The following is a 23719-nucleotide window of genomic DNA, read 5'->3' on the forward strand; positions in this document are numbered from 1 at the left end:
TGACAAGGTACAGAACTTCTTCCTCTTACTGGTAATGGAAATCCTCATATGCAAGGAAGTATTAATGTTCTCATTTCTATCACTATACCACAAACCAACATATATTTAATTCTCAAATTAAAATACTAATTGGCTAACTTTTGACAGCACAATGAGTTAGATTATCAGACTTCAAAAATCCAACTGATAAAAAATTCTGAAATAAGCATAAGTAATGTAGAAAAGCCCTGATACCCTATGTCAACATTTACACAAAAGGAAATACTTCTCAGACTGTTTCTTTACTAAAACATATCTTGATTTATTTATTTAAAATAATAAGAACAACCAGGAAAGCTAAAACAATCTCAATTGTGACAGTCACATATTTTGAGTTTATCAATAACTCATAGTTGTTCTCCAAATAATCTTCAAAGGAACCCTTTTATCTTCTCACATACACTGAGATCATCCCTATAGGACAGGTTCTAATTGGCTAAACAGAGCTAATTTTATGTATCTGTGGTGTTGGGAATCGAACCTGGGCCTTGTGCATGCGAGGCAAGTACTCTACTACTGAATTACACCCCCAGCCCAAGAAAATGGTTGATTTTAGACCTTGATGTTCAAACTGATTAGGATATGAACTAGGTTTTTTTTTTTTAATTACTCTATCCTTAAACTATATTTGAAATATAATTTAATGACAGAACTACATAACATCTGTATTTTTAATACAGTACCTCCACATCCCTGCTTCTGGCCACCTCAGCAAAGTTTTCTTGTTGTTCAAGGGTCTTATCCACTTTATCATCAGTCATGCAGAAACATCTCAATCTGGCTTCAATGGGGTCATGTGATTTGGCAAACACTACAAATTTGGCCATATAAGGTACACAGATAATTTCTCTGTACACTTGTGATGCAAAGGTAACAGATTCCTGTATCTGCCGACAATCTATCAGCCAGAACCTAAAAAAGAAAGAAAGAAAGAAAGAAAGAAAGAAAGAAAGAAAGAAAGAAAGAAAGAAAGAAAAACAATTATTGAAAGTATACCACTTGAAAAAAAATCAGTTCCTGTAATATGATCAGTGTAGTCATCAAATACTTCTTAGAAGAAGAAGGAGGTGAGAGAGGGAGATAATGAGAGGAAGCTAAAGGAAAGTAAAAGAAACACAGGGATGGGGGAAAGATGGCAGGACAGACAGGAAGGCAGAGGGAGCAAGGGGAAGCCAGTGATACCAGACTTCTAAGATCGACTATTAAATACTGTTTTTGTGTTTTTCTTCACTGGAAACTATTCTGTGTATTCAATCCTCTGAAATACACCTGTGGTGTTTCAGAATTCTCTAGTGGTGGGAGCCCAGCATCAGATATAACAGGGATCTCACTGAATGAGTTTCTATTTTCCCTCCTATTCTTCATTTCATTTCCTGAAGCTTTTCAAAAAAATTTTGCTGTTCTTCTTCATCTTATTATTCTTTCCAAGGAACTCTCCAGTAACCAAAATTGGATCACTGCAACCCTTTAAAATTTGGCTCCTGGATCCTTTAATTATTGATGGATAGAATTCAAATAGATGATAGAATAAATTACTGGTTCCATGATTTTGATTTCTAGACCCTTATAAATCTGTGATGTCTGATAGTTTTTTGCTCAGATATAATTTTTCTCAGTACAGTGAGGTTGCTAAACCTTTATGACTCTCCTTGAGCTTCACCCTTACCACAAGGTGAAGAGAGAGAACTTGAAGCAGAAAGTAGAGGCTATAGGATGGATATTTTCTCAATGTATCATTTCTACCCTTCCAAAGGTTTATTGCCTACTCTCTCTCTTTTTTTTTTTTTTATTGTAAACAAATGGGATACATGTTGTTTCTCTGTTAGTAAAGGCGTACCATTTGTGTAATCATAAATTTATATAGGGTAATGTTGTCTGATTCATTTTGTTATTTTTTCCCTTCCCTCCACCCCTCCCACCCTCTTTTCCCTCTATACAGTCCTTCCTTCCTCCATTCTTGCCTCCCTCCCACACCCCATTATGTGTCATCATCCACTTATCAGCGAGATCATTTATCCTTTGGCTTTTTGAGATTGGCTTATCTCACTTAGCATGATATTCTCCAATTTCATCCATTTGCCTGCAAATGCCATAATTTTATTATTCTTAATGGCTGAGTAATATTCCAGAAAGCAGTATGGAGTTTCCTCAGAAAGCTTGGAATGGACCTACCATTTGACCCAGCTATCCCACTCCTCGGCCTATACCCAAAGGACTTAAAATCAGCACACTACAGAGATACAGCTACATCAATGTTCATAGCGGCTCAATTCACAATAGCCAGATTGTGGAACCAACCTAGATGCCCTTCAATTGATGAATGGATAAAGAAACTGTGGTATATGGAACATTGCCTACTCTCTTGTTTGGAAACCTTTCTCTGATGTTTACTTTCCTTCCCTGGACTCCATTTCCCACAATCTTTAAATATTCCTGAGATTTCCTATTCCTCTTAGCTTCTCCTTCAATATCCTGATCAATCTCTCTGTGGTAAAATGCACATAACTAAGTTTAACACTTCAACAATTTTTAAATGCTTAATTCAGTGGCATTAAATACTTTGACAGCACTGCTGCTGAACCATTTCCAGAACTTGTTCATCACCCCAAACAAAAATTCTGTAGTCCAAAACATAACTCCCCATTTTCCTCCTTACTTAGTCCCCAGTAAATAACTTCCCATCTCTATAGATTTTCAATTAGCATAATATTTTTAAATTTCAGCATAGTTCCCTGCTTGTGGCAGGCACACAAAATTACCTTCTTCTTTCTACTAATTTAACTATAGTTACAGTTTCTTATAATCTAGGAGTTAAATTATTAGTACAAGTTGTAACAGTCATTTTTGTGGTACTTCAACTGGTTTAATTTTATATATTTATTTCTCCCATGTTCTCACAAAAGAGTTTTTTCTGCAACCATTTTTCAGTTTTTTGTTTTTGTTGTAGTGTTTTCATTTTCACACAGCTGTGGGGTTTTCTCTTTCTTTTTTATTATTTTTAAACTGAGAAGTACAAATTGTGTGGTGACTCTTCATTTCTTCATGTTATAAAGCCTTCTATGCAGAGTGCTGCTAGCCACATTCTGCATTATTTCTGAATTACAGATGACATCCATCATTATTCTATCCCCTAGCACCCTCTGCATTCTGTCTTTGAATTTTTACTCATGTTATTCTCTTGTCCAGTTTTATCTGGCTGTGAGGTTCTGACCCGTACCTCAAAGGTCACCTCCTCTAAGAAATCCTTTCTAACTACTGCAACACCCTCTTCTGAATTCTTTTAGTACCTCTGGTCTGTCTCTGTCCTTCAGAACTGGTAATCTGCAAGTACAAATGCCAGACTGACAAAACACACCGAAGCGCGGGCAGGAAGCTAAATAGTAGGGTCCACTGGAGAAGGAACTATAAGACTATTGACTGAATGGTTACTTAACAATTCTTGCATTTTTATCTTTTCTTGTCCCCATGGGAATTTAGGTTTTAACTACTCTCAACTTCAGTTTTTCTAAAATAAACATCATAATGCTTCTAGTCCTACTTAAGTCACAGCATTATTAAAATATCAAATTAAAGAAATGTGAAGATGCTTAACAAAGACTATTCAAATGGGAACTAATATTAAAAACTGAGTTAATGTGTGAAAAAAGAAAGAAAGCTTCAGCTTTTTAAAGATGTCCAACACAAAAATGGGTAATATGCAAATGTATTAGGATGTAAAAGAGACTCTAAAACCACTAAGCCATTTAAGCAAACCATGGTAGGCTTTGTGCTTTTGTTATTTTGTTGACAAAGTAATTTAGACCAGGTATGGTTGTGCCCACCTGTAATCCCAGCAGCTCAGGAGGCTGAGGCAGGAGGATCTCAAGTTCAAAGCCAACCTCAGCAAAAGTAAGGCACTAAGCAATTCAGTGAGACCCTGTCTCTAAAAAAAATGCAAAATAGGGCTGGGGATGTGGCTACGTAGTTGAGTGTCCCTGTGTTCAATACCTGGCACCCAAAAAGAAAAAAATAAGAAGTAATTTAGGCTATTCTGTTGACAACAGGAAATGTCTCATCCCTAAGACCTTTGGGCTGGAAAAATAGCAGTGGCCACTAAAGCCAGAGTCAATCATGCAGCCCTAGCAGAGTCACTTATTTTCCTTAGATTTCCATCTGACTTTCGGACTTTGTTATTGTCATGTCACTATTACATTTACTGTTAAGTCTAATCTAAAATGTGAAAGAAAATGTAGACCTTATTTAAAAATCAAACAAAAGAATGACTGTTAAAGAATTAAGAAGCCAAATAAAACAACAACAAAAGGAATAATTTGAGGGTGAAGGGAAATAGAGTGGACTTTTCTGGCCTGCATAGCTTACCTGGCAGACACATTGGTTGTAAAGGAAACACATTCATTGACAAATGTTAGGGGTGTGGTTCCTGTAATGTCTTCCCATTGCGCAGGGGTGGTTCCACCTGAAATAACATGATTGTGGAATAAAGTTAGGCAAAACTCCAGACTCTGGGTTGTGAAATAAAGTCTCCGTGGTTCTGGCTGTATTCACGCACATAATCCCACCCACCCCTCAAAATGACATATTGAGAACAAAACGGCAAAATGACATGCTAAAAAATGACACATAGAAAACAAACAGCAGACACCACCATTCGAGAAACTAAATTTTAGGGAGGTTGTTTGAATAACTGTTTATTAAGTGTTTCATTCTCAGTCTGACATTGTAGGGAACATTCCTCAAGTTTACCTGACAGCAATCACTGATACCGTGGTCTAAGTAAGCCAAACAGTCTGAACAGAGAAACTGAGAAAATGTTAAAGACTCGCCATGGAATGAAGGTCTTTGCAGTTGCTGAGGCTGAGTTTGAGCTGAGGGGAGGCCTAGTGCTGTCATGCATCACAGAAAGCTGTGACATGAGCTCCCCGGCGCTGCCTTGCCTCATGCTGTGTGCAGGAGCTTGCCATTCCCCACTCCTTTGTCTCAGACCCGTCGCTGGGCAGAATTGCTTAGGCATGCTTGGTTTGTTTACACTACCTGGACCCTCGACGAATAGTTCACCTATAGGCTGACTGTTATACTTTAACAAGCATGTTAACCTGATTGGATAATGTGCCTATATATGTCCTGTGCAACCCTAAATAAAATTAGATCGGTGCCTTCAGAACTCGATCTCTGATGCCTGAGTAAGCACGCTGGGTATGTAGGGTAGGCATTGTTCATCCTCACCCTCAGCAAACCCATCTCTGAACATCTACAAGACATACTGAAGCTTTTATCATAATTGCTGGGATCTGAAGATAGTTTTAGATCTTATACGCTTATTTTGAAAGATCTAATTAAAGAGCTTCAGGAATAAGAGAATACATAGGTTGTTCATTGTTTTAATATTCTATAAGTTTAGTAGTCTATAAATACTAAATATTTAACTATTATCCCTGAACTTCACATTCTGTATAACCATTTTTAAAAAAAATGAAATTTCCTATTTTCACAACCCTATTGGTTTTGACTGGATATTCACATAAACTTTTTAAAGAGATGAGTGATAGTGCTAACCCTAGTCTGTAAGTTTTGAATTTATAATGTTTCATCCCATGTACAAAACTGGTTTTTTTTTTTCCTATAAATAGTTTTTTGTTTTGTTTGCGTTGGGGGTATAAAGGAAAGCAGAATGTTTTTGAGTTTTGCTTCAGTGACTTTAGGACAAATTAAAACTCTAACCTATGAAGAAGAAAAAAAAAAAGAAATTCTTGAAAAATATTAAGATCTCAACATCTACTGCAGGACAAATGAACAAATAAATGAGTGGCAAAGGTCAACCTTTGCACATAGATAGATCATCGGGAGGGCTGATGACCACTTATCTTATTTCTACTGAGCAATGCTGCAGGAGGAATGTATGTCTGGGTTGAAGACAAACCTTAACTCTAAAGTTTTTTAAGAAGGAAATGGTTTATCAAAGAAAGACTGCAGATATTTATTCTATTAGGCCTTTAAGACATATATTCTCAGCAGAATTATGTAATAAAGCAAAATACAAAAATCTAAGCACCTACATAATTTTAAAGTTAATACATAAGTTTGTTTACTAATTTTTCAAATGATTTTAAATTAAGAAATTGTTTAGAAAAAGTTCATCTGAAGACACAGTACTGGAATAAATAGGTTTGATGGTATCTAGGCCCATGTGATACCTTCAGGTGATCTTTCTAGGGCAGACATTCTCAGTCTCTTCCATGTCACATCCATGTCATCATGTAACCTACCACATTTGGGCTAATTATACACCCACACTACAGAAAATATGGGAAAGACCCTCAGAAACGCTCAGTGATAACCAGAAACAAGCAATTAGAAAAAAAGATGGTAGGCGAAGCAGATCATTTCCCCTCCACTCATTATAGTCCACAGAGTGTTAAATTTTGGTCACATTAGTAAACTTATGGGAAAATCTTGATGGTGTCTCCTTCCTAAGTACAGAATACACATCAATAAGAAGGGAGAAATTAAAAAAAGAAGAAGAAGGGAGAAATAGGGAGAAATAAATAAGGGTGAAACATTTCTGTCAATATGAAGGAGAAATGGAAAAAAAATTCAAATAATACCAAAACAACCATGAATGGCTATTGTTCCTTCTGATGACAATATTGATATTTACCAAATGCCAACACTGTGTAATTACTGATAAATTTGGAAATGATCAAATTACATAGCCTTAAAACAAATTATTTGTGTGGACTCTTTTGCCTCTATTTGTGGTTGTTTTATTATGAATAGACAACCAGTGTTTGGGGAGAATGTCTTTGGAGAACTTGGTAATTGTCTGAAAGCTACTATAACTATGAATTGAAAAGACCAAAAATCAATTAATCATTAAAAAAACCTTTACTTCTCCAAAGCTAGTTCAATAAGTCAATGATAAAGACATGAGCCACCCTAGACAGAATAGCCAGGTTGAACCACGGGGTACAATTGAGGATGCTCTTTTCCACCCCAGTAGATGTAAGGAGGTGTGTTCAGTGAAGACTTGAAGCCTGAGCTGGGGGGTTATTTGGGCTGGGGTTTGAATCCCAACTCTGCCAAATATTTATGGCATAACTCAGGTATGTCATAGATCTTCCTTCAACCTTGCTTTCTTTTTTGCCAAAATGGGGTTAAAGTTTCCAGATAGGCTTACTATGGTAGAAATGACAATTCATATAAGTCTCACATATAGACTTTATTTAGTAAATAATAATTTATTTCTTTTCAGCATTCACTTCCCTAATTAATTAAAAATGCTTTTCCTGAATTAATGCTTATAACCCAGGAGGCATCTTATGATAAACGTAATTTAATTTTTAAAATTATCTAAGCTGCTTCTTTCAGAACTCTGTACTAAAATGGTCATATATGACTCACCTGTTATGCTGCATAGTAATCTTAAGGTTGGTGCATCTCCCCCAAAACCATTCAGCATGACATCACTGGAAGCTTTGGGGACAGGAATGGTCATGGTTATTGGCTTGTGGAATTTTCTTCTTCTAGGTTCCAAAGTGACTATAGGGCTGAAGGTAGCTTTGTTGCCAAGGATCTTCTTAACCAGCTCACTGTGCATAGGTTGAGCCTTTTTCGAAGTAAAGAAAAATGTTCAAATAAACTATATGTTATTATATTTAATGTCAAATATCCAAAGCGTGGCTTTTTATTTCACAAGTCAGTTTGTGAGACTTTAAATATAGCAATTCCAAATATCCTATTATTACTAAGCACTCCTGTAAATTTGTGAGACCTATGATCTCCCATGGTACCTTTTACTCCCCCTGGAATAATTTGGTAATTTAACATTTTACTTTCCATTTGAAATGCTCACTTTTAATCACAGAAATAAAACCCACATGAGGATCAAGGGCACCTAACGGGCATACCTGTAGGCCTACACGTATCCGCTTGGTTAGTGCTCCCTCTGGGAAGACAGCCTGCACCTGGGGCACCACGGTGCTGCTCAGCACGCCACCCTCTGGGCCAATCAGGTTACTGTCCTGCTTGATGCGAGACACTACTGCAAAGTACTGTGGGAAGTCGCGGGTGATGATGCGGCAGATTCGCTTCTTTTCTAAGTCTTCTGGGCTATCCAGCACTGAGACAAGAAATACCCATCTTCATGCAGCAAGGATTTTCTTCTAATAGCATTCTAGCAAACTCACTGGCATGGTTAATAGTGAACAGAAGTGACAGCAAAGCTTTTTTTTTTTTTTTTTTAATAGACAAATTTAATAAGCAAGGCTACTCTGCCACTAGGAAAAATAAATAAATATTGCAGTCTTTTAAGACCTGTTAGCATTCAGCTCGCACATTTTCTTTCTTTGGGAAAACAAGGACTTTTCAGAGCACTGTGAAAGAAAAGCATCTCACATCAGCTGCAGTACTGCAGGGCTGCCTCTGTAAATGAGGGCATGTGAGGGCAAACCTGGAATGAAAACGAACCTGTTCTATTCTTGGTTCGTGTGATGGAGAGGAAGTTGCGTATGAACTCCTTTTGTTTGCAGATTTCAAAGTTAGCTCATGACCAGTTATTGTGGTTTTAAGAAATAATATGGCCCTTTGAGTACTCAAGGGAGTGATACAGGAATAAAATCTGTCTTGAAAGGGTAAGGTCTGTGTTTATGTGTTTATTCTAGTGAGATGGGTGTCTCTGTGATAGTTCCTGTGGGTATAAAAAAAGATCCATGCTTATGATTTCAGGGTCTCAATATTTCCTTGATGCCAATAACTTACCAAATATGTCCTCTAACATCACAAGGATGGGATCATGGACTCTTTATAAACTGCATTAGTGTAGCTATTTAGGGCAATACAAAAAAATCAGACTGGTCTACAACAGAAATCTGAGCTAAGTGGATCACTGAATTTTAAGGGATTATGGAGAGCCATTCACTTTTAGAACTCATTTACAATTCATAATAAAAGGCAAAAAGAGTATGCTTTTTGACTATTGATCACAACTAGATACTAGAAAAGTCCTAGGATCCAATCTTACATAATTAAAGACTAATACACTGCCAAATACTAGCATATGCTTATAAGAGAATATATTTAAAAACAAACATAAACATACGAAAATCTGATTTTTTGTTTTAAAATGCACTTTTTACATACGTAGAAAGTTATGAGAGTGGGTTCCCATCCAGGACAACATACCAGTGTTTAAGGCAGGATCAGTGTCCAGTAAACATGTCAGACAAAAGTATACTAAACCTAAATGCTAGCAAAAGAAATGGCCCAAGAAGTAGAAACAGCTGAATATTGCAAGGAATAAGCTTTATCAATAAGAATTCTGATCTTTTTTACCTTGTTAGAAGATATGGACCTCCACATCTAGAGGGAATAATTTCTTCTTCCACCCCCCCTTGCATAAGATATACTGCAGTCACTTAGGTAAAAACTTGCCCTATTTCTTCTAGTTACTTTAGGTGCATTGTGCCTCATTTTAGGACTAGGGTATTTTCTCTGTGCAACGTGTGGGTTAGGGTTAGGGTTCCCTTTAGTCAAACTGAGATATTTCAGCCTATGGATTAATGGCCCAAGACAGATTTGGGATTCACAGAGATTAAAATTCTAATAAAAAAGAACTAAGTACCTCAACTTGATATGTATGTGTATGTATGCAAATCAATCCTGGCTAACTTCTTGTTTGAATTATAGGTAGAAGACTGAATAAACTTAATTTTCCTACTGTTTAATAATAGAAAGTTAAAAAGAAATTAGATTATCCTACAATGTACTAGTTATGGATAAACGCAATTTTTCCAACAGAAGAGCTTAGCATTTTTTAAGAGTATCTTAAATATCTAATTTTTCAAGTTAGGCATTTTTAAAAAAATCATAGTTTACCATTTAATATCACTTCATTTTGTCATGAAGCAACAATATCTGTTCTGCCACTAGTTTTAGATTCAAAAGAGTTTGCATTAAAGGTGAAAGCTTGCCGTATCTCTTTTAAAAAGGGTATGTTTGCTATCTTGAAGGATTTTCTTTTCCTGAATGTCACAGAAAGAAAATTAGGTAAACGTGTTGAGTACTCTGCCTCACCACACTGGAATACAGCAGGTAGCTGCTGTAGAAAAACACCACAAGGGACACACACACACACACACACACACACACACACACACACACACAGAAATGCATCATTTTCATGCTTCCATTTTTCTTTTCTTTTAAAATCTGTAATCTGAAGTTACCTTCATCCATGCCATTAAGGATTTCGTTCAGTTCATCTTCGGTGTATTCACAGAAATGCTCTTTCCAGCTGTCCCCGTTCTCACTGCGCAGGACCACCAGTTCCCTCTCCTTTCCTCGAAGGGCCGCAAAGTGGGGGATCTCCACGATCACAGGCCTGACATAGCAATGCAGAACATTTAGTGTGGACAGGAGCCAACCAACAGCAAGACAAGCACCTCGACTCTGTCTGTTGCAAAGTGACCTGGAATTCTGCTCTTCTGGGGACAGGGACATAGTGGGCCATCCTCTGGAGCCCACTGGCTAGCAGATGGTCGCACAGTGGCACTCCACCTCATGGGCACCAATCCTCAGGTACATGCTGCTACCTTAAGCCAAATGATGTTTCCCTGTGAGTGCATGTGGCATTCTGGAACTTCTCCTTTGATAAATGTAAGTATCACACATTTAACCAAAAGAAATGTACATGCATATCTATGATGTATGCCAATCTCCTAAAACATTTTCTACAAGGTGCAAAATGACAAAATGGTTTAAGAGGAAAAATGGCTCATACATTGCATAATTCCAGGTGTCGTAAATGAGGAGATGTCAGAAAGGTAGACTACTTGTGCTAATGAGCCATGCACTCATGGATTTTGCTTGTATTGTCTTCATTCAAGGAAACAATAGGCATGTGCACACAGCGTGGCCCTAATTGAGCCCCTCCGCTGGCAACCCAAGTGTGTCCAATGCCTATTATAGTCAGGATTCAGAACATGCAGCATCCTGCAATTTTTAGGTCAAATTCATCCTCAAAATATATAGAGGCTCTTGATTTTTGAGTCCAGGTTGCTTTGATACAGACTCCAAATTCATCATAACAACATCATAACTAGCACATAGTACAACTAGGCAGATCTCATGCTTAAACGAAAATGAAGGTCACAGCACTTTAAGGGAAAAGATATAAAAACATCACTCAAAAATAAAAGTCACATACCACAAGGGTCAGAAATGGTCCACTAAAGATAGGTTATACAGAGTTTAAATCATAGAGAGGGACATGTCATGGGCACAATGACAAAAAGAGAAATCATATTGCAGAAGAAGGAGAAGAATGGGGGCCAGCAGCCATCAATTTGTTTTAAGTCACTCCTACCCAAGGAATTTGGTTCCAGGAGGCCCCAGCTGAAGGATGCGGCTGACCAAACTTTCTCCCTCATTAAGTGGGGGAGGAGCCGTTGGCAGGTGAAGTTTACTGAGTACATCCAAAGCAGCAGTGAAAGAAAGAACATAAGTAAGCTTTAGGTATTGTCTTCCACAGAACCCCAGCGTCGCCAGCTGATCCACAGGGTGAACTTTGGTTTCACTCTGCGTTTGGTTCTGCCCCCTCCATTGGTCACGATGAGCTAGGAACTGAGACCCAGAGTGTACAATGGAGGCGCATCTGTGCGAGGACAGCACTTGGCTGTCAGATCTGTCCCTATCACGTTCACCGCCAGGGCACTAGCCAAAAAAAGAAAAAAATGCTCCGCGGGAAAGACAAAGCTATTGGGAATATAATAAAAACTCTGCTCTGTACAGAGGTCAGATGTTTTCATGAATATTCCCCAACAGATTTGAAGATTATTTTAAAGCCTAAAACTACCTGAGCGGAGGATAAGTATGAAAAGAATCATCAGGGAAAACTTGAACCATAATGGCATTTTCTGATGCAACCCAGAACTTCACAGGCTCCTTCTAAGGCTTTGATCTGTCTGACAGGAGGACATGGGAGGTGGTTTCTACGATTGGGAAATACTGACACCCTTTTTCAGGTGTGAAAGTAATTTGGAGCAACCTGTTAACTGTTTGCTCCAAATTACAGGCTTTAGAACCTTTCCTGAGTTCTAAAGCGAGAAATCCTCTCCCCAGTATGACACTGACAACATGAAAGAGTTCATGATTAATACATTTCTCCATTTTTTAAGCACCAAGACTTGATATGACAAGACTTAAATACAATTGATTTGTTTCAAAATGTTTTGAAACGTGTCCCCCTCCACAACTTCATCCTTTTGTCAGTTTTCAGAAGTAGCTATTCCTTTCTTGACACATTGAAATGTCACTTAAAATAATAGCAGCCGTACAGACAAACAGAAGAAATGAGAAATGCTAATTTCTGCTCAAAATTGCCAAAATGACCTTGGTGGAAATTAGTCTTAAAGCTTGCGTCTTAAAACACACTGTGATTAAATAGACAGCTTAGCATAATGTAAAGGCTCAAGGTAGCAATTTTGATATCAGAAAAAACAAATCACGTGTTCAATTTTTGGCTATTCCATAATACTCTCCAAAATGAAGATAATGATTCCGCTTCATAATGATATGAGACTTTAAATAAATTTTTGTTTGGAATAGAGCAGTACTTTTTTTTTTTTTTTTCTTTATAATTTTCCACTCTACGTCTCAGGTGAGAAAAAAAATACCTACCATCAACTAAAATATGGTTACTCGCAAAGGGAATATGGCAGCTCTGATGACGTCCAAAGAGAAAGAATAATAATCAGCCTGAATGTTTAACTCCTTTATGCCGTAAGAGAAGAGACTTGGAAGTGGAGTAAAGCATTCAGGTGTGACTTCCAATTCTTAAAAATTTTATAGGAGCTGATCCTCTTTCAAAGTGGTTTGACATACCTGTTTTCATTCCATCCTAGTGATCTCATGTGGAGGACACGAGATCATCGGTGACTAAGTGGGAGGCTTATCAGAAACCCTTACCCAAGGAACTGAGCACCAGAAGGTCCAACTTCGATCAGGCGGCTGGCCAGGCCTTCTCCTTCCACCATTGGAGGCATTGTTGCCAGTCTGTGGCGTTTGACCAGCCGGCAGGTGACTCGTGTTGGGGCAGTACATTTCCGAGGTGGGATAATGATTCGGAGCCCGTTGTGTCTGCATCCTCGCATAGCCCCACCTCGGGCATCCACCATAAAACTAACCAAGAAACTAAAAATTAAAGTAGAATGTTAGATATGTTTTGAAATCTTAGAGCTGACTATCAAGCTTTGTGAAGTTAATTTTTCCCCATAATAATTTGACCTCAAATTTTCTCTTTTTTAAGTGTATGGTGGTAAATGATCTGTTTTCAAAAGTTACCTTATACCAAATGTCTTCATTGTTGTTATTTTCATATGATTTTCATCTGTTACTAAAGAAGAATTATAATTTTGTTGACAATGTTTATTTTAAACAAACTGTAAATTTAAAATATGTCCAAATGATGTTTAAAGTTACTGGAATGAAATTACATAAAGAACACTGAGAAGTCTCCTTTTGGTATATACATGCAACCTCTGGGTCCTCATATTTTGAATAATCCACATGTTGAAATAATGTGAAGGTAAATCAGAGAGGAAAGACCAAATTAACAGTTTTTCTGAATTAATTCAAGATGATTTTTCAAAATTTAGTCTCGTCCAGTTCCTTCTGATAGACTCTTATGACTTGACAAAAGTATTTTTGGCTTTCTCCCAAGGTCAAATCCATGCCAACACATCCTGCTCCCACATCATCTCACCCAGGATGCAGATTTTTAATGACTGCATTCTAAAAGAGGAGAAAAGCAAAATGACTAAATGTTTTGGACAGAACCAATTTGCTAGATAAAATGCACATTTTCACTTTTTAAGTAGGAGTCTCTCTGCCATACCATTCTAACTGAAACAAAGAGGGGGAGTACTGGAAACAACTGAGTCCCCTTTGCTCTGTTTCGGAAGCATCATTTCATGAGTGGGAAACTCTGGGCCCTGTTCATGAGGGATATTTGTGCATCATGATTTTCCCCAAAGTTTAATAAACTGAAGGGGGCAAATCATAAGTTAGAAAAACAAAGGCTATTATTTTTACTCCTTGTCTAAGAAACCAATCATTTATGGCAAAGAGATTTATAACCTAAGGTGATTCAGCTTAAGTGTACGGAGAGAAAGTGTTGGTCTGATCTTTGAAGTTGTTTCCTTTGGGATGGTCACAGAACCTGCTCCAGCTTAACACTTAGGAAAGTCTCTCAGGCACTCACTTTCTCAAGGAGTAAAAATTATATAACATGACAATCTAATTGTCATGCACACCTGTACCAAGATACATACCAACAGGGTGTAGGCTCTTACCCAATTGCATTAATTTCTTCCCTATTTTCATTGCATTTGCAAGATCTTTACACTAAGACAAAAAAAGGAAAGCAACATATAGGTGTTTCATGGATCTACTTATAACTTAGCCGGCAAAGAACCAACTTTGACACATACACCTAGATATTGCTTCCAAGACAACACTGAAAACAATTGAAAGGTATTTCATCAAAGTAAGTTACAGGATAGGAACACAAAACACTTATGTTATTTTTAGATGAGTGAAGAATAATATCTTAGCATCCTCTTCATAGCAGAACACAGAGCTCATTAGGCATGCTATTAAACAGAAATCCTGTTGCTAGTAATAAAAATGGGTGCAAAGGAGCCCAGCGTGCCTGTTTGAAGCACGTCATGCAGTATGAGACCATGGGAAGAGGCACACAGTCCTCCCACATGCACGAGCCAGGCCAGATCTGCCATTCCTCCCTAGCCTTGGAGTTCCCAGGAAGGGATGAAAACTGAGGCATACAATCAACATTTCTGTACTGAAGTGTTGATATTTCTGGTCTTTATCAAGAAACAATGAGAAAATATTGGTTCTTGCTACTAATCTTTAATATGAATTCTTAAAAATTTCTTTTTTATCTAACTTTTAAATATAAAAGAATAAAAAGAACTGGTAACACTTATAAAGGTTTCCTTTCCATTTTGTTATTCTTATTCAAGTATGATATTTGCATTGATTTTCATTAAAAAATAGGTGGGAAACTTACATTTTAACTAGAAATGTAGTAGTTACAATAGTTACAATATCTCTGACTCACTGATAATTAATATTACTTCCTCTGTTTTAAAAAATCTTTTTATTACTATCTCTATAGGCAAACAGAAAAGGGACTAAAGCTAGTCAAGGGATTGTTATAGTACATCTGATTAATGTTATGAAAGCTCAATAGTTTCTGTACTTTTTGAAGGCATTTAAGAAGTTTCAGTGCTCATATTATTTGCCCTCACATTTCCATTGAATTTGTCACAGTGGTGGTATATGGCCTATATAATATCAATTCTCCATCTAAAAGAACATGGAGAACATCTACCTTCTTGGGGTCCTTTGTCTAAACAGTGAATTACAGTAGCTTGTGTTCTTGACTGTAACAATGTTTAAATAACCACATGTTCAATTACTCTCCCTGATTTTGTGTAGCTGAAACCCTCCTTTTATTCTCCTTGCTCCATGATTTCTATTTCCACGCTACTCCTCATGTGATCTTTGTTAGCTTCAGTTACTCCCCTAGTAACAGAAGGTCAAGGAAGTTGCTGCTGCCCAAGAAGCTCACGGTCTGAGCCCAGATGTCTCATGATGGCTTCACCATCGCACAGAACTGCTAACTTCTGAGCAATGGACTACAGCCCCATATGAACCATCTAAGAGCCATAAAGGGCAGTGAATATGTTCTCCATATGTCTTCCTGTGTCAGTGCCTAGAACTGCAACACATAGCAGGTAATTTTTGAATCAATAAATGAATGGAATAGTGAAAAGTCAAGTTATGAGAAATTTTCTATATTTATGTCTAACAAAGAAGGCTGAAATAAGTGGTAATTTAATTTTTTGGTCTCTGGACAATTAAGCAATCAGAACTCAGATATAGCAAAACAGTTTGAAAATCCTAAATTATTATCGTCTGCCACAGGCTTATTTCTGCTCTAAAATGAGATATCTAATATATTCATTTCTCTTGGCAGAGGACTAGTAGAAAATGGGATTAAGTAAAAACCAAGAGAATGAATTTAACACAATAAATAATTTAATTAGGAGTAGAAATTGTATGAAGAAAGACCAAAGATGGGGAGTTCAAAGTAAAAGTACATAAGGATTGAAGTTGCAAGTGGATAAATTTACCTCTAAGTACCTCAGTGTCATTATAAATCAGGAAAATAATATTTAAGTATTATACCAAATGCAAGGCAAATTGGAAAAACTAAGTGCCAACATGCATAATTTAGGAGGCTACTTGAATTTCTAAAGAAAATAAACCTTTCTGTTTTTATCGAGTAACTAAATAAATGGCACAGACTAACAGAAAATGACAGACTGTATGTAGTGAGGAAATTTTCTGTAGGAAGAGAAAAGAAAGAAAAGAACTAAAGTAGAATGATGACAAGAAAAAGGACTTGGAAGACATGAAAGAACTATTGACAGTCAAAATGAATAAAAATGTAAGTCTAGCAAGAAAATATTCTAAATAAATTAGTCTCACATTTGGCAATTGCCAAATGATTAATAAAAATTCTGAACTTTTGGAGTTGCAGAATACAAGAAGCTTTTTCTTTAAATAAGTAGGAATAGGACAAATAATGACCCAAGTTTATGTCTAGTTACTTATGAAATGTCTATCAGTAAAGGTCAGTATATAACCAGTTAAGCCCAATAGTTCCTAATACAAAATTGGGTAAGCATTTGAGAGTTTTCATCAAAGGTAGTAGAATATCAAAAAGTGCCACTATTTGGATAGGTAGTAGAATTAGTGGATGATTTTTCTCCAATGTATAAAATAGGTGCAAAAAGCAGATTATAAGAGAACATTTTACCTTCATGTACCATAGAACAAGAGAAAGGTTGGAAGGTGTGAGCCATAAGATGAGTGAGTCACCATATTAGAGTTGATTGAATAAATACGATTTTCTTATGTGTTGAGAAGATTAAAAATGGGACAAGATAATGCCTGTAAACATTTGGAGATGAAAAGAAAATAAAAAACATATAATTAAATATGTATGAAAGAGAGAATAAATGGATCAAAGCTCAGCTCCACATGCTATGAGATCTACAACTGAAGCCTCCCCTGTCAATGAAAGGTAATCCTATCCCTCTTAAGTTCATGGTGAGAATTAAGTCATGTGGGTAAAGCATACAGAATTCAATAAATGCTTGCTTCCAGTATTTTCCTTTCCCTATAGCCACAGAGCTTCATATACTTTTAATATCTTATAAATTATAATCATGTAAAAATAGAGAAACTAAAATTTTTTGAGAACCAACAGTGAACCTAGATCTGTGCTAAGTAGTTTAATAGGATGATGGAGTTGTTGTTTATGAAATTTACTATTTAAATAAGATGCAAAAATACTATTTTTGCTGAGCACAGGATAATGTAGTGAACATTATGCTCTTCACTGGTTGTAGACCTATTTCTGTCTTGAATTATTTCTGTAACCACAGGAAGGTCACTCACTTAACATCTTCATAAGTTTTAGTTTTCTCATCCATAAAATAAGAGTTGTCAGTGAATTAACCCTGAGTTGCATCCCAATGGTTAAAATGGTGTGTGTACCTTTCTGTTGACTAGGTTAAAAAATCTATTGGAATCTTCCATTTTATATGTTCTGGAAGAATTCCTAAGTGGAAAATAAGAATTTTGTATTTTTTTGCCCTACAGTTAAAATAGCTGCTTTGCTGAAACGTGTATATGTACTACCCTAAACATTGCCTTCAGACTACAGACAAAAAATACCAGGTAACATTCAGCTTTAATGGCATATCTTAATCTCCAAATGAAATTCAGCAGTCATGCAAAGTAGAAATTCTTATTGAAGTTTTCTAAATTATGAGATACAATGTTATTACAATTTTAAAAGAAAGCAGAAGCAATCCACTATTATTATGCAGATGACTTGCCTACAAATACACAATTTGATTAGCTAAATGGGTACATGCTTCAGAGGAGTCAGCAGAAAACAATGATCTGGTCTTTTGAGGACTACATTCTGCACCCCAAAAGTTACTGATACTTAATTTTACTTTTAATTCATCCAGGACCATGGGGTAGGGACAGAGAGGAGATTGCAGCATTCAGAGTTAGTTACTGGGTGAAAGAATAGGAAAAAATAAGTCAGGGTGCTTCAGTGATCCATATATACATAGCAAGAGGGCCTCAAATTCAATTCAATTTCCAAGATACTGTGAGAAAAATCACACCATGAGCTTTTTCTCCTCTATAAGTCCCTTGATCCCTTCCTAATTCTTTGCAGTCCATAAACTAAAAAGTTGATGAAAAAAGGGCTTTGAAAATGTTTCCAATTTGTTAAAATCATCAAATAATTATTTGTCAATCACTATATGTTCACATATAAGGAGATAATATTTAGTGGATGTTTGAGAAAAAGTATAAGGATAGATATGTCTACAAAAATGCTAATATTGTCTAAATTGTAGACTGATGATCTATAGTATCATCATGGATGATTATAGAATTACACTCTAATCAGCAGTCTGCAACCTTTAAAAATAACTTTATCGTAATAGCATAGAAAAACTGCTATTTTTAGAAAGTTGACTAGAGTCATTCTAGAGTACAATCTCCAAGATATCAAAAGGTTACACTTAAAGCAGTACTCGCAAGGAAATGCACTATTAATAAACTTTCAGTCTTTGGCTCACCTAAAATATGGTAAGACCAAACAGAGCCAAAACAAAAACAAAAACCCTGCTAAGTGCCACTTAAAATCATCATCTTCAATAAAACTCTAAAATAAATCAATTTGCATAATTGTGGGGAGCAACATTTTTTAGCTCAGTGTAGCACTTTTTCCTCACAAAAGAAGCTGAGATGTGGAGACCCACCACCAAGACAGCCATCTCATATTAATCTTGGCACAGCCCCACCTGATTTCCACTGATGTTAAACAAAGCAACTTTCCCTTTGCAGAGAATGGGAAAGTGAATAATGCTAATAATTTGGAAAACATAAACCTCTCTATCTGGCTAGGTATCTTCCACACTAAAGCATCCTGAGGTGGGGAATATGCAGAAGGAGATGTCGAAAATGGGAGAGGAATAGGCAACAGATTCAGAGAAGGAATTATGCAGAAGTTCACCTGCTGTTGTCACGATCAAGACATGGAGAGGTGCGGCTGCAACAGAATAGATACTTTAGCACAGAGTAGGAATGGATAAAGTGAAATATAAAGAATGAAATCAGAAGTGACTTTCAACTGAAATATATAACTTATATGCCAATACAGTATTCACTGGAAAAAAAAAAAAAAGGGATGGAAGTACAATGAGATACAGCTCTATGCAAATGCTGAAAGAAGAACAAGGTATGGGGGCTTTGTAGCAACTCCCAGCTAAGGAAACTACAGATGTTGTAAAATCACTGGATGTGGATTTTGTAGCATTATTTAACATTGGTTGGTGGGAACACTTACTGAAAGTCCAAGCATCCAAGATGCTATGACATGTCAAGGAGTATTATAATGAAGAATATACATTTGATTTGATGGACATAGTTTTGACTCAAAACTTTTTCATTCACACTTCTAAAACTTTTAGAACAATGATAATGCATTTTGGGCTACCACAAAAGAAATGCAAACAAAAAATGCATAATTTAAAAATATAGCTTCAATGACAAAACAGCATAAACTCTAAGCAAAATAGAAAACATTAATTACCTACTAGTAGGTAACAAAAAACTATGCAAATGAAGTCTTGGTGCTTTTTTCAAGACTTAATTCCCTACTCTGGGGATTGTAGTCTTCTGTATTGAACCTAATGTTAAAACTCACTTTATGGTTCCACCCTTCACTCCTCTTCTACCTGTGAATCTGCTTTTCCTGGAAACCTTCCACAAACTTTCAAATAGTTCACTTGTATTTTCAACACTTGATGACATACAGAAGTATACATGTTTAATGGACCCAGAAATCCAATCTTACAAAACAGTTGTTTTGCTAGTTATAAAAAGTCCTGTTCATCCAAAAGAATTTGCCTACATGTGTCTAAAAGAGATCCTAGGATGTGATGAAACACATGAACAAGTAAATTACCCACCGTAAGTACCTGGATAAACATTCATGTTGTGACCTGAAATACTAACTTGGATTTCTTGCATTTCAAATACTTCATTATTTGAACAAACGTCTTCAACATTTTTTTAATAGACTTTATTTTAAGTGTCTTCAACTTTTTTTAAAAATAGACATTATTTCTCAGAGTTATGGGAGCTTCACAGCCAAACTGTCTTCACAGGGTTTTAATGAAGGTCTTTTAAAAGATCATCATCTTATGGACTCATATTATTGTAGTATCTTGCAGCAAAATATCATGAGTTGACATTTAATTCATGGCTCCTGGCTACTGAATCACTACAAAAGTAAAACTCTGGGAATAACAATATTTAAAATGAATTTTGGACATGGATTCTTATCTATAATTCTTCAATCCTCTGGTTTTTCCTGTTTTTTCTCTGGTTTTAGTATTTTCCTTCTTACTCATCATTCCTGAGAAAACTGGTGGTAGAATACAATGCTATGGTTTTTAATAATTTTTAACTTTCAGATTATAATTTCCTTATTTTACACTTAAAAATATGTAAGTAAATTTGAATAAAATTTGGATGATAAAATTGTGACCTATCTGCTAAGCATTAATGAATTGAAGAAGAATTTGTAAAATTCAAATTCTTGCACAAACTTATGTTGGTATGTGACCATATCTCAGTGCTAGAAATAAGAGTTGATTAGCTTCACTGTGAATCAGTAAGGCAACTCATTAAAGAACAACAAAAAATACTACTGTCAGTTTTTATCCAGATAGCTACTGTAACTATTGGACAGAGAAGTGTTTAAATGATTGTACCTATTCTCCTCTAGTCATGAACATCAGTCTTTGAAAACACAGAGTAGAGGTAAAACAAAATCACCAATACTTCTTACTGATAGAAGCTGGATCTTTTATTAATCTAAAGTAACTTTATTAAATTTGATAGACCATTATATACACAAATCAGTGGCATGTACATAAACTAACTTTACTTTCTCTTTATTAAAAAGACATTCTTTTTTCTTATATTTTCAGGAGATTCTGAAATCATTTAGGAATTTACCCAATGAATTAAATGGAAATTCAATTTCTTGAAAAAGCTCCTACTCAGGAATCTTGTATATAATGAATAAAATTACAAGAAATCATTGTTACATGATATGGTATGAGGAACGTTATTCATATACATTGAATTCATATACATATCATGGTAGTTTTCAAATACAATAATACTCAGAATTAAAATTTTCAAGACTAGTGAAGCTTTTAGAGTCATCTGTACTTTTGTGTTTGTTCAAATACTATAGCAGAGATACTAATAGAAAAGTACCTAATGAAAACAATAAGTCAAATATTACCATTGTGAATTGAACCATGTTGGTATTGTCATTTAGAGGATTCAGAATACATTTTGCTTAATTGATGCAATTTGTGAAAAATTTGAAACACGGGATGGAGATTATATAAATACTAGTGACTATAATCTTTTGCACACTTATTTTTAAAGGCAAGTGCTTATTAAAAAACCTTATAATTTAAATGGGATCAATAACATAACACTCATCTTATGGGTAAGTAAACAAAAACTCAGATATGTTACGTAACTTGCATGCACTATCACATAATGAGTGTCAGTGTCAGGACCTGAGTTCTGACTGATATGACATCAAAACACACTCTCTTTTTTTGTAGCATGTGTGGGGGTACCAGGGATTGAACTCAGGGGCACATGATCACTGAGCAACATCCACAACCCTATTTTTTGTATTTTATTTAGAGACAGGGTATCATTGAGTTGCTTAGTACCTTGCTTTTGCTGAAACTGGTTTTGAACTTGCTATCCTCCTGCCTCAGCCTCCCAAGCTGCTGGGATTACAGGCGTGCACCACAGTGCCCAAAGCACACTCATAACCATCATGTCTCTCTTTTCCAAAGATTGTCTTCCAAACTCAAAGAATAACATATAGGCACATTTCTTAAAGGTGGGGACTAAGTCTCATCTATCTACTTTCCTTAACCCCTGGTACAATGTCTGGGATTTGTATAATTTAAAAAATGTGTGAAGAGTTAATACATAAGGGAATGGAAGAGATAAAGAACAATTGAGAGAACTAGGTATACATTAATTAACCAGTTTTCCTAATAATCAAGGCTTTAGTAAGAAGCAGAGTCTTTCCCTTTCTAACAATGTGTATAATCAAGATTCAGAAAATACCAATGCCAGGACCCCAACAACAAAGACTCTGAATTGGTCCAGGATGAGGCCTAGGCATCAGTACTTTTTAAAGCTCCCAGATGATTCTTATGTAGAGCCAAAGTTGGGAAAATTTAGTCAGTGACAAATGTTTGAAATTCATAGAAAATTTGCTTACTAGAGACTGGTACAATTGATATGGATATTGATGTACCTAAACTGAATATTATATTGCTCTTCAGCTATTAAAGAACTTCTGTAAGAATTCCTTCTTTTGCAGGGTGCAGTGGCACACGGCTGTAATCCCAGCAATCCCAGCAACTCAGGAAGCTGAGACAGGAGGATCGCAAGTTCAAGGCCAGCCTCAGCAATTTAGGGAGATCCTCAGCAATTAAATAAAAAAATAACTGGGGGTGTTGCCCAGTGGTAAAGCTCTCCTGAGTTAGACCCCTAGTAGCACACACACACAAAAAAATATTCTTCTGTTTATGGTGGAATGCTTGCCTAACACACCAAGGCTTGTATGTATGGACTTTATATATTTAAATATGGTTTCTGGATTCTTGCATATGATGATCTTTTGCTCCTCTGGATCTATGCCTCTTTTCCTTTCTACACATCACTGTTGAAAAACTTAGTTGCAGAATGCAAATGTGAGATTTTAGTTACCTCATTTTATACTTAAAAGTATGTAAGAAAATTTAGATGAGGTTTGTTTTTATTATTCCTTGAAAAAATTCTTTCATCAAAAACTAGCTCTTGTTATTTAATAAGGAAAATATGATTGTTTTGAATATCCAAAGAATCAATTTTATATTCTATAGTCTTTATTTGATAGGGTTAGACTAAGAAGTTCAAAATATTTAACTTCAATACCATGGAATGCTTTCCTGAAAGGAGATTATTTTACAGTAAAAGAAAAAAGATCTGCTACCTAAAATAGCCCTGGGTATTATGGATAAGAAGTTTGGGATAATAATTTAAACCATACTGGCAATTAAATAAAATAGGGTTAGGGCTTTTAAAAAAGTAATTAAATAAAAAAAATGGGGATTTTATATATAATTATGATATATTATCTGAAGCAACTAAAAATAATTGGAATAATGTTACAGTTTAAAACTCCTTAAGTAATTTATATTATAACTAATTGAATTCTTATACCTTAAGAATGATTTTATGTCTGAAAGTGTGACTCAAGCCTTGCTTCTTAATGAGTTAATATAAATGGAAAATATTGTTTAAGTGGTGTCATAAGTATTCTGGATTACTCTAAAAAGACAAGTGAGAAGCTTCCAGTTGCATGCAAACTCCCCTTTTTATTTATAGTCCTACTTTAAGTGGTAATGAA

General features: G+C 35.8%; 1 protein-coding gene across 31 annotated transcripts in view; it reads right to left on the minus strand.

The window, feature by feature from the left end:
* Window positions 1-23719, minus strand: part of ANK2 (ankyrin 2) — a 694188-nt gene that overhangs the window by 37430 nt on the left and 633039 nt on the right. For 19 of the 31 annotated variants that reach the window (XM_079154590.1, XM_079154588.1, XM_079154601.1 and 16 more), the window contains 6 exons: window positions 13000-13224; window positions 10260-10414; window positions 7944-8155; window positions 7438-7642; window positions 4399-4495; window positions 723-951 (listed from right to left, as the gene is read on the minus strand). In XM_079154590.1, the coding sequence (XP_079010716.1) occupies window positions 723-951; window positions 4399-4495; window positions 7438-7642; window positions 7944-8155; window positions 10260-10414; window positions 13000-13224 (1123 nt within the window). Of the gene's footprint in view, window positions 1-722; window positions 952-4398; window positions 4496-7437; window positions 7643-7943; window positions 8156-10259; window positions 10415-11398; window positions 11498-12999; window positions 13225-19225; window positions 19262-23719 lie in introns of all 31 variants that reach the window. The other 12 variants (XM_079154614.1, XM_079154617.1, XM_079154616.1 and 9 more) reach the window with 2 other exon arrangements.

The sequence above is a fragment of the Sciurus vulgaris genome (assembly GCF_902686455.1).
Source record: "Sciurus vulgaris genome assembly, chromosome: 9".
Taxonomy (NCBI): Eukaryota; Metazoa; Chordata; class Mammalia; order Rodentia; family Sciuridae; genus Sciurus; species Sciurus vulgaris.